This window comes from Saccoglossus kowalevskii, chromosome 8 (genome assembly GCF_978046115.1).
Source record: "Saccoglossus kowalevskii chromosome 8, keSacKowa6.1, whole genome shotgun sequence".
NCBI classification, from domain to species: Eukaryota; Metazoa; Hemichordata; class Enteropneusta; family Harrimaniidae; genus Saccoglossus; species Saccoglossus kowalevskii.
Genome location: NC_140648.1, coordinates 25282415 through 25295150, shown reverse-complemented (window position 1 = coordinate 25295150; position 12736 = coordinate 25282415). Strand labels below are relative to the sequence as shown.

At 34.9% G+C, this 12736-nt stretch overlaps 1 protein-coding gene across 3 annotated transcripts in view; it reads left to right on the top strand.

Annotated features, from left to right (window-relative positions):
• Nucleotides 1-12736, top strand: part of LOC100372469 (ras-associating and dilute domain-containing protein-like) — a 51055-nt gene that overhangs the window by 32620 nt on the left and 5699 nt on the right. For 2 of the 3 annotated variants that reach the window (XM_078009130.2, XM_085502409.1), the window contains 6 exons: nt 901-1150; nt 7152-7377; nt 8249-8421; nt 9004-9154; nt 10136-10288; nt 11273-12487. In XM_078009130.2, coding sequence (XP_077865256.1) covers nt 901-1150; nt 7152-7377; nt 8249-8421; nt 9004-9154; nt 10136-10288; nt 11273-12487 — 2168 coding nt within the window. The remainder of the gene's footprint in view (nt 1-900; nt 1151-7151; nt 7378-8248; nt 8422-9003; nt 9155-10135; nt 10289-11272; nt 12488-12736) is intronic. The other variant, XM_085502408.1, reaches the window with a different exon arrangement.

Sequence of the window (12736 nt, the reverse complement as noted above, 5' to 3'; positions counted from 1 at the left end):
TTAATCGTTTCTTTTTATAAGAAAACCATAAAAACAATTTTATACGCTTGGTTTCATCATTGTAATCCTAGCAGGTGGGACATTATACCTAGTGTAATTTCGATATAATACATATTGGCATACTACAAAGAAAAGTGTTAGAGGGCATACTTAGAAATAATGTCGAATAAAGCGATTCATACTGGTATTTGCCAGAATTTTTGAAGCCTGGTTTATTTCTCTTACATTTATCACACAATATATACATTGTAATTTGACTTGAAATACCTTGTGTTACATTATGTAAATTAGAAAAACATCTCAAGGTTTTGGTATGAGAAATATACTGATCACCAGTGCCTATTGTGGTTGTTACACCAACCCATGTTCAAATCCTACTTGCGATTGAATACAAAAAGGGTCAAAAGTTCACCAGTCAAGATTCATTCGTAGCCTATATGTTACTTCTAAGCAACTTTATTCGTTAGAAGCTTTGCTATCTTCACCAGGAATGTCAAATGTTAATTTTGTTCTTGTTGATGTAAGTATAAAATTGTGCGTTTACTGACATTTTACTGGGCAAATTGGTGATGTCACTGCCCAAATTGGTGATGTCACTGCGTAAATTGGTGAGGTCACTGAGAAAATTGGTGATATCACCTCACAGATTGGTGAGATAACTGAGCAAGTTAGTGATGTCACTGAGCAAATTGGTGAGGTCATTGAGCAAGTTACATCAATGCATAATTTGGTGTGGTCACTGAGCAAGGTGGTGATATCACTATGCAAATTGGTGATGTCACAGCATAAATTGGTGATGTCACAGCATAAATTGGTGATGTCACAGGATAAATTTGTGAGGTCACTAATAGGATACTTGTTACATCGATTAAATGTATGTGACTTAATTGTTCATTGTAGACCCAATGACGCTGTGATGTCCATGAAAGAGCTGTTCTCAGATCTACAGGGCATACTCTTCTGGATGGCAAATGCCTTAGAAATGCTCAATCACTTCCAGAATTGCTTAAACGATTATCTAATGAGTCCAGAAGAAGGTTTACCTCCTGGATCACGGTCATCGCTAGCAACGGCAGACGATGAAGTTCTCTCAGTTTTGGAAGAAGTGGTTATGTACACATTTCAACAGACTGTCTACTACCTCACTAAGGTAAGGAACCAAGCATTATTATTTGGGGTAGCATTACCAGGACAGTTTGGTATTAAATTAAAATTGCACAGATGATTCATTGCGCTGAGCATTTCAAAACAGGTATTTATAGTTTTTTGACACCCCCCCCCCCCCACAAAGGGTTTTGTGGAACTCCACCCACAGCCCAAAATGATTAAGTCTGTTAGACCCCAAAACAATGCCCAATCATCAATGCATTAAACAATCAACTTTTGACCAATCACATGTTGTTGAAACATCATGTGACACCTTCCCTGTCACAGATGTCTGATTGGTTTTATTTGATTGGTTGATGAGATTCAAACAAATTTACCCATAAATTTTTATCACTGGATTTATCGACTGCTGTTGAGTTTGCAATAAAAGATACGTTGCCTAGGTGATGAAAATAAATGAAAACTACGTTAGTATTATAGTATTATGTTGGTAGACACCTGTTGGATTACATGTCCATATGAGGTGATGTGTTGGTAGTTTGGGTTAAATATATCAGAATGGTGTATTTAATATAGGACAGTGTTTCATGAACTCATAGAATAAATATATTTTGAATGCAGACAGTGTTTCTGGAGTTGGGTTTATTCTTTTGCAGTACTGAACAGTACTCCTCTACTGAAAATGAAAAGTTAACTTCTTTGTTTAAGAATTAATGTGGCTGATATAAATAACAAATTTGGAAAGGGCATCAAATAAATGTACCCCATCATTCATTATCAAAATTTATTTTACACAAAGATTTGGGTTTTTAGAACTTGACAAGTTGATGCATAACAAGTAGTCCCCCTGAAAAATTATTTTTCAAGTTTGGTGTAAGTTATTGATGTAAAGAACACTCAGTATTTTGAAGCGCTGATAAAGGTGTCAATATTACCCTTTATAACTACGGGGTCAAAAAGTAAAAAAGACAACTTGGTGTCTACTAGTTACAGTGATATGAGTTAATAAAACCCTTTCATTTAAGTCAGTTTTGAGAAGGAGATTTGAACGAGGGCAGCTACTTATCGACAGTGACGAGGATAATTTGCAGGTGTCACGACTGTTGGTATGTTAAGGAGACGACGAATGATTTCGAGTTATTGATCTGTAGCAAGTAATTGTCTTCTATTGTGGCCGGGAATACCATGTCGCACATGATATGAATACGTAATGAGCGTTAGATGTCCCTTTATTGAGTCACCGATGTCATATGCTGGAACAAATGGTGTAATAACCATAGGCAACTTTCAGAAATACCTAAGTGCGTTTGACAAAGAATCCTTATAGAGTGACATTGATCTGTATGTGTTTGTATGGCTGCAAATGCCGAGTCAACAATGATTTTTCCACTCTTTACGGACATTGGAGTCTGAAGGAGGTACAAATCAAATATGAACCCAGACGTACACTTAAAGTTCTTGGCTTCTTCATTCTTTTATATTTTTACAAAAATAAATAAATCCCAAACGACTTGAAATTTGATATCCTGATATAGAAGGGCAAGGATTCACGCATTTTCTGATGGCTGAAGCTGGTGGTAATATTCACACATTCTGCGGAGAGCCAAATGAATGGGAAAAACAATGTCTGCAGGCTATGTGTTAAAAGAGGCAAGATTTTGTTTTGTAGGAGCACTGTTATTTATCTCTTCTTATTTGGAGCATGATCATTGTGGTGGTGGTATTTCTAATTTTTTTTAGTTCACCTGTTGATCAAAAAGTCAATATTTGGCTAAGCAAAAGAATATGTATTATTGGAATTAAGAACGAAAGATTTTATTAATGGACTACCAATGTCAAAACTGTTGGACTCAAGAACATATTGTCATTGGATTTTTACAGCTACTAGGCATAGAAATTGTGCCAACATAAGTGCCTCCAAAAACAATCATATTTGTATTAAGTATATGTATTTGCGCATTTTTTTTGTTTATGCTGAAAATAATGTTGTTTGAGTCATGTGTATTTTTTTGGTTTTTACTTGATTTTCACTAGTGCTTCCTGACTGGAAATTATAACCCCTATTAAAGTACCGGTATAAGATACCCATGGCTAAAACTATTTTTCGTTTTGCACTCAGTGGAAGCCCAGGAAGGTGGTTGCATATTGAAAATGCCAGAATTGAGGCCAGTGAAATGAAACTTAGAAATGAAGTGATGAAACAAAATTTTACTTTAAGACGGTTAGCAACTCAATCTGAATTCCTGAGATGGACACAAACATATCAGAACACCTTCTGCACAAACACATTCTCATGCTGTTATTAACCATTTCTTTTCAACAAACCTTGATAACAATACCCTGTGTTGAGATCATTGTTGTTCCATTGTTGTAACCTGTCCCCTTCAGTGACAAAACTGTGAGCCGTTGTGTTTTGTTATCATGTTCAATTGGTTGAATCAATACAAAAACTGAAAGCCTTTGTTGTAAGGGGGTCATTGATTGATACATGGATACTAGATACTGACGTTTTCCCTGCAAACTGTTTTTGCGTTTAATCAGAACAATTGGGCCAGGAGTCCCTGCCCATAGACAGAATAACAGTTACCCGTAGTTGTACAATACTTGCATCATTTATTCTTGATGGCAACTTTTTCATGTTGCCATGATTACTATTGAAATTGTACAAAATATGATTTAATAGTCTTGAATCTGCTTTGTTTATATCATATAAAGTGAAAAATCAGTTGAATGAGAAAATTTGTAATTTAAAAATTCAATAAAATGATCTGTTTTTTGTTTAAAACAAGCATAACAGGTGGAAGTGAATAAACAGATGCTTTTATAATATGATGCGTGTGAAAATGAACACAAGGGTATGAAACTGTTGGTTAATTTAATTGATGTAATTCATCACCCGAGATGCACCATTTGAACTTTGGAAGCTCTGTAGAGCTATTAAACAGCTGTGAAATTTATTTTAATATCCTTGTAGCTCGACATTAAACTCTTTTCACCTACCCGAATGTTTTGATTGAAAATTAATTTAGTGAAAATTAAACCTGCCAAGTAACTAGGTAGTTGAGCAGTGTGGACTGGTGAAGCAAAAATTAATCACTCCTGGTATTTTTCCATGCTGAGGCAGGTAGCTGCACATTCAACACGTATTCTGGATTGCTTGATGAAGAATTTGTATCTAAATCTGAGCTTAACCTGAATAGGAAACTAACAAGACTTATTACAATAAGTGGAATCCTTGTATCTAAACTGAATATGAAACCAACATGACTAGAAGGATTGGCTCTTATTATTGGCAGTTTTATCCTGCCCCTTAGGTTTACATACATATAGGTCGCCATGCATGGTGAGAAAAAGTATGAGATTACAACAGACAACTGCAGTCAAGGGTAAAATGAGTATTGAACAGGTTGACCGGTATTGAACGTGTTGACCCCTTTCTACTTGACTACTTTGAACTTCAATAGAAAGTATTGTTTTGTGAGATGAAATCCGATCACTATCGGTAACCTCAAAGGTAATCTGTACATGCCACCCATGGCCTTCTCTGTCCTCAGTGTACATTAAATAACCTAGGAAACTGAAAAAAAGATGTCCATTGGATACTAATATCTCCAATTAAGATGGCTTGATACAGCTTTATGAAAGGCCGGAATATTGTTGCATTTTGCGAATAGATTGCTTATTACTGTGCAAGGTTATATGTGAACAAAAATGGGGGGCAGAGACCTAATTATTGAAATAAATATGATATCACTGTATGTGGATTTAATAGAGGGTCAGCAAGGGGTATTTTCGTAAGCTGTAATCAATTGTTTTTATTTTCATAATAACTTAATTTAAATAAATAAGAATTGTAAATTCATAGACATGGGCAAGGTGTAAAATGTAATCAGCTATTTTATTCGTCCGTAATTTGTATAAAGATCTTTTTTTTATAAGTGTATAAAGCATTTTTCACATTAAATGTCGTAATTCGTAGCAATTTTCAATTTTTTTTCTTAAACACAAATTATCAACTATATTATAAAAGTGTAAAATGTAAAAACCTATTTTTTACTGTAAATGAAACATTCATTATATTTTCTGTAAAAACGTAAAATACCCTTTTATTTCCTGTAACCTGTACCAGCTATCCCACTTGCCCCCCCCCCCCCCCCATACATTGGACTGTATGGGGGAAAGAGTGAAACACAACCTGTTGAATTAAAAAAGTCTTTGTGATTTTGACTTGAGGAATCTGGCTGTTTTAAGTCATTTGTTTGTTTTTTTTTATTTAAACAATATTTTTATTTTGTTTCAATAATGGACATACAACACAAAATATTACATCACATAATGGAAAAATAAAGAGAAAAAAAAAAAAAAAAGAAGATCTGGTATAACATCTAAATTTACCCATTATCTAACCAATTAGTTAATGGTTCCCATTTCTGATAATGGATAAGCTCTTTGTTTTTGTTTATTGCGATTTGTAATTCAATATTTCTATTTTCCCTGATCCAACTTTTATATGCGTATTTTGTTGGATGAACCTTTTGAACCCTACATGTATATACATATTTTTTAAATAATAAAATAAAATGATTTAACAGTATATTTTCCGGTTCACATAGACCTATAATAATATTTTTGACATTACAAACCAAATTGGCAATAAGTTTGCAATCACTTTGCAACAGTCTCCACAGTCTCTTTACAACAATACAGTTAACAAATAGGTGTTCTAATGTTTCTTCTTCTTTTTCACAAAAAGAACAGTGGGGGGAATTGATTATTTTCCATTTATACAGTTTTACGTTAGTTGTTAAAACTCTGTGTAGAATTTTGTATTGGAATGTTCTAAGATCTGTGGAGATTGTTGTCTTGAAAGGTAGTTTGAAAATTACATTTTGTTTCATCCCATACAAATGTTGGAAGTCTATGGCAATATTTGGCTCTTCAATAATGTTTTCACACAAAGACTTGTACACCTTTTTGCTCGTCAGTGTATTAATTGCAACATACTTAGAATTCCATTTGACTTTGTTTTGAAAATCACACCACTCATGGGTATTAGCAGAGATTAGGCCTTGTATAGTATGGTATTCTGTCAAAGTGATACCTTTTACCTTCCAATATTGCCAGTCATGAAAGTTTCCATAAAAATCGATTAGGTCTATTATTCTTAATACTTTTTTCCTTGCCAAACTTTTCAGATAGACTGTACGAAAGCCAATTTTTAAAAATCTATTGTTCCATAATATTTGTTTATCAATTTCAGATGTTGTTTTTGGAGTGTATGATGTCAGAGATGACCATTCCCGGATGATATCATAATAAAAGGGTGGGATTTGATTTTCAAATTCTGATTCATCATAGTTGCAAAAAAACACAAGGTCCCCAAACTTTTTCAATAGTCCCTTCAATATATCCTTCCATCGGGCTTGGCTATCAGAAACAAACCGTTTCACCCACATAATCTGTTGTGCTTTAAAAAAGGAGTCCACCTCAATCATATTCAATCCACCTCTTTCAATATCTGAAATAAGGATGTTTCTTTTAATTTTATCCTTTCCATTCCAAATAAAATTGTAAATAATACTATTGATTTTTTTTATAATAGATTTTGGCACAGAAATCATTGATGCTAAATATATGAATTGGGAAAGGCCAAAGGTTTTAAGGATCTGTATTTTACCAATTATTGAGAGTTTTCTTCTAGACCTTCTTTTCTTCTTTAAGTCATTTGTCTTATGCTAAAACAAAGGTGAGAACGGCTGCACGTCCACGTCAAATTTACCACAATCGGGAAACTGTATTGACAAACTTTAATGTCATATCAACCCAAGAAATAAAGGTTAAGGTTGGTTGGTGTGTTCAACCACGCCGTCTTGATGCTGGGATAGTACGTTAAATTGACATATAACGCCAAAATGTTAGGTAGATGATGTAATATGGTTTCTATGACAACATGCATTACAGCAGTACAAAGACTGGTGCAGTTGACAAGGTTGACACAATTTAACAAAAGAAGAAGAAAAAATGTTTTCCTTTTTCTCTTACAGACACTCTACGTAGCACTGCCAGCTGTTTTGGATACCAATCCATTCACAGATGAAGATGAGACTAAAGATGAGAGCAAAGATGGAGTAGAGAGCATCATCAGTATCTTCCAGTCAACCTTTGACCTTGTACATAATTTACATGTACATCCCCAAATCATTCATCAGTTATTTGCATATTTATTCTTCTTCACCAACGCATCATTATTTAACATGTTGATGGAGCGAGGTGAGTTGTCATAGTTACCGGTTCATGTAGACATACATAGTTAACCGGTTCATGTAGACGTACAGACCCATAATTGGGGAAATCCTACCTGTACTTGAACTCTTGATGAGTGCATCACAGACTTGATGGGGAGGCCAAAGTCACTGTATCTTAGGTTAGTGTGTCGCATACTCAATTGGGAAGGCTAAATCCACTTGCCAAAATTTATTCACTAACGAATGTGACTTTGGAGGAACCTCCGTTGAGGTCTGCTGATGCTTATATTTGACCAGGCCTGGTTGATACCAGCATAACACATCAAATTGCCATACTGTAAAAGGGTTAATTATTCACTGGGTTTTAATTTTGCTTATTTCGCTGACTGGAAAGTGCGCTAAATTAAAACCCAGTGGATATGTAAAATTGAGCATAGAACACATTATCTAAATAATAAAACCGTTAATTTTAAACCCACTGAATATGCCTGAAATGGTAAATCAGCGAAATTTAAACCCAGTGAAAATTAGTCATTTTACAGTAATGTCAGGATGACAACTCATGCATGGCCAAACTACCACAAATGTGGAATATGGTTTGTGTGTCAAAATAATCAACAAAATTTATGTGATTTTTATATCATTTGTTCGTATCAGGATGGAACTAATTTTCATCATCAACTCTTTTTGTCAACTGGAACATCATGGCAGTCAATCAGTGCTCTTACAATTTAAAAAATTATATGTAGTGATAAAAATATAAAGTATAACACTCCAGAAATAGTTTTTCTTCATTTTCATGAAAATGAAGACATCATAATCATCCAAAAGTTTTTGGTGAGAGGGAGATTCAATTGGTTCAACTCTTTTCTGCACATTTCAATGTTTTTTACTAGGAACTGGTGGCAAATTCTACAAATGGTCAAAAGGAGTTCAAATTCGCGGTAATCTTGACCTGATTGAATCATGGACACAGGAACACGGGTTACATGATGAGGCAGCTAGCTTCTTGAAAACATTATCCACAGCGTCTGGTCTCCTAGCAACACCCAAAGTACAACTCTTACATGTGAGTAAATATTAATAAAGATAAAGTTTAATCTCAGAAAAAAATATTAAATGACAAACACCACAGGCTTTTTCCCACTTTTCTCAGCTTAAAGATGTATAATTAAGTAATCAAACTACATGCATGTGTATGCATACCTGGACTAATCCCATTCACATGTATCATGCACCTTGGGATACATATGCATATTCATTTTTTCCACAATTCGATTCAAGATGGTCGAATAGCCGCCATTTTCTTTCAGGTAAATATGATACTACGCTGTTGGTTCAATTAGGAAAAATTCTCCTTTTTTTTTCAACTCAAGATTACTATTTAATATACTATTTATAAAAAATGAAAAAAAAAAAAACAGGTTACAAATCTATTTGTAAAAATATAACAGTTTGCCCTATACTGATACAATTTGTTGAAAGAACACATTCTTTTGAAAACTCCTGTGAGTCAACTTCAAACTCACACATGACATGTCATGATGAAACCTGAATCACCTTTAACTTAAGAAAACAATTTTCGTGAAATTGTTCACTGTAATCCACATTTCCCAAATACGTGAATAAATGTTTGTTTGTTGTGATTCAGATGGACTGGAGTTGCATCAGAAGGGAGTACCCAGCGTTAAATGCAGCCCAAGTACAGCAGATATTGAGTGAATATCACTTAGGTTCCAATAAAACAAGACCTAGAGGCTGGTTTCCACCACCGGAAGAAGTAGAACCAGCTTTACGAACAAGTAAGATCTTTTTCTTCACAATCCCTTGTATCCATCTTGATTAAAGCTTAATTTGTCAGTATTTTAACCTTTTCACTCTTTTCATCACAAATTCACAAATAGTCCTGTTTATAGTCTGTACTTTCCTTCAGAAGATTGAAACAAAAATAGCAAATTTTTTGAGTAAAAAATTAAAATGTACTCAAATTATGTCTGTTGGCTTCAAAATTAGGGTTCATTTCTGTGAAATATTGAAGAATATAAGAAAAAAGTGCAGACAAATTTGGACGAGAAATTCTGGTGGTGAAAAGGTTAAACTATTGGACACCTTGCCCTTTACTTACAAGTCTTAAAATTCAGCCTTAAGCATAAATATTTAATATTTATTTCTGCCAACCAAAATGTGTTCATATTTGAGTAGCTGAAGGACAGATAAAATGGTAAATGCACAATTTTTTATAATACTAGTATTGTTTTGACATACTGACAGATTATGAAATCAATGAGGACTGCATGCAGGACTATCTTGTGGAAGGTGGTAACAGTTGACAATGGTGGTTAAGGGTCAACATTGTCAAGGGTGGTTGAGGGCCAAAGTTGACAATGGCGGTAATAGGGTCAAGGGTCAAAGTTCACAACTGTGATAAGTGGGTCAAAGTTCACAACTGTGATAAGAGGGTCAAAGTTGACAATGGTGGTTAGAGGGTCAAAGTTGACTATGGTGGTCAGAGGTCAAAGTTGGCAATGGTTGTAAAAGGTTTAAGGATCAAATTTGAATGGTGGTGAGCGAGTAAAAGATCAAAGTTGACTAGTAAAATGTTTAATGTTCAAAGTTGAAATAGTGAAGGTTAAGGTTAAACAGTAGTGAGAAGGTTGAGAGTTAAAAATAGAAATGGTGAGGGTAAAAGTTGACTTAAATGGTGATGAGATAATTTAAATTGGAAAATAAAAAAAAATTTAACATTAGTATTTACACATATATTTCTTATTTTTAATTTTCAGGTGAAATTTTAGAAAGCTTTAATAATCATCCTCCACTGGTGTTGCCTAATGCTGATTTTATGATGGATTTAAATAAACGAGTTACACAAGCATCATTTTATGACAGTCTGCAGTCATTGGCTGATGACCTTACAAGTGTCACCATCTATACAGGTGAGAGAAAATATTAGCTGGACTATTCTAACTCACCTAGGGAGTATGGGTATGTAATAGCTTGGTATTAGGGATACAATAATTCAACTCACTTAGGGAGTCTGTGTATAGTACTGTATGTATTAGGGAAAAGTTTATTCAACCGACTTAGGTAGTCAGGTTATGTAATAGCTTGCAGTGATAGAATTGTAGTGATAGAAAATAATATAACTCATGTTAAGAATCTGAAAATATCTATTTCTTAATTCAGATTTTAATCATATGTAACCTTTCCCAATAAAATTTAACAATATTGTAGCCGCCGTTTAGTTATATTGTATTTTTATCGTACGTTCGACTTTTTGTATTTATGCCCTCTAGTGGCTATACTATTTCACGCTCCGATATACGTTCTTTTTCTGGAACATTTAGACGGAAAAGTCAAAAGTCAGTTCACAGTTAGCGCTTCGACGGAGATGGACCCAAAATCGTTTTTACCTACGTTAAGACGAATAGAAGCCGTAAAACGTGTAACTGAGGTCAGTTACTCCCTAGACAGTTGTTAATAATGGTCTGATGTAGCTATGTACCAGTTTAGTTTGTAATTCAGTTAAGAAGTATTTGGACATTATATTTGTATTGTTGAGGTGAGATCGCCTTCGTGTGTCAATGTATTTCATACTTCAAGATACTGATGGTAACGCTACGTAAGGGACGAGTAACAACGATTAGTGTCTAATTAGAAAGCTATACACGTACAATGGTGCGCGCATAAATATAATGCAAAGCTTAGCTCTAAGGGACGGTTCTATGGCCAGGGCAAGTAAAATTGCCATTCAGTCAACTAAATAGTAAACTGAGTTTAAAAGTTAAACTCTAGACATCCTTGCAACATGTGTAAAATTTTCCTTGTACAGTATGCTAACAGGAGATTGTCTTATTCTGCAATTTGAATTATGCCATGCAATGAAATGAAATAGTGATGGTATTTGTGTGTTATTTCAGGGAATAGTCCAGTTACTGAACCACAGGAGTCTGCCGACAAAGTGATGGCTAATCTGGTGAGAAAAGAACTGGCAGAGAATGATGCTATCTCGGTCAAGATGAAGAACAAAATTAATGATGTCTCTGCTGTAAATAGACACTATAATAAACCTTTTGATGATTGTCGCCGTCATTCCACGAACAGTTACACTGAAAATCAATGTGGCACAGAAAACAATAATAACATGGGATCAAACTTGTACATTAAACAAGTAATGTCTCCTGAAAGTCAAGTTAGATTAAATACACATGGTGTTCAAAAAACTGTGAAATTTAACACTCAAGCAAACCAGTATCAGTCTCTGCCACCTACTTACATTGGGCAGAAAAAACAATCTTACGGCTCTTCATACAAGCCACCAGTACCCATGCATAGTTACCAAGGGAGCCAAAGCCCTAGTAACCAAGATTTTAAATATGAAGTGTCATGGAGACAGGAAGATGGTCATTATGAAATAAAACGTGTGGAGAACACTGTTTCAAGTCCCCATAGAAATCAACAAGTATTTGTTTATTCGCAAGGTTGCTCAGAGTTTAATCTGGATGATCCCCAGCACTTGGTGCACATTGTTAAAGTCCACCATGATTATGATGAACCATATGAAACGGATGATGAGAACTGTGACGATAACGTAGAAAATGATGCTAATCACACCGCATCAGCTTGCCAAGAACTCACAGTCAAACAGATAAATGCTGAAACCATTGCAACTGATCATAACACTGATAGTGCCATTCCAGTTGTTGCTATCACCCCACCAGACACTGAAAAAACAATGTTGCCATCAAAACCCAAACTGTCGGACTCGCAGTTGCAATCCCAGTCGCAGCTGAAACAGCAAATACATCAGTTTCTGAAGCAACAGCAACAGAGAAAACAACAGATGCAGCAAAAACAGTGCCAACAATTACAATCGTCTCCATCTGCGACAGGCAGCCCTGAACTACTGACAGTATGCAATAATCAACAGCCTACATCTCCGACTCATTCCCCCTCACCCCCCACCTACTCACCTCCTCCCCCGCCTGCCAGTACATCATCCACCAAGCCTACAGTATCGAGAAATGTGCAATATAAATTGGAGGGTAACTCAGATTACATAGAGCCGCTGTCGTTGAATGATATGGAGAAGCTCGTGGAGGATGTTACCAGTGAGTCAGAATCTAGCGAAGATGGTTAGGAAATATGTTATTTGTCCCGTCGCTCAACAAAACATAAAACAAAACTAATACAGAAAAAAAAAATAGTTTTGTTTTATATTTTGTTGTTGTCTCTTGTTTTTATTAGCATCCCATTTCTTATAAAATAAATCTGTCTTCTTATCTTGTTATATGAACTGTACATGCTGGTCCTGGTGTGTGTGTTTGTGCTCCAAAATTAGTTTTTGTTTTGTCCGAGTCTCGTTTTGTCATATATATGTTCAG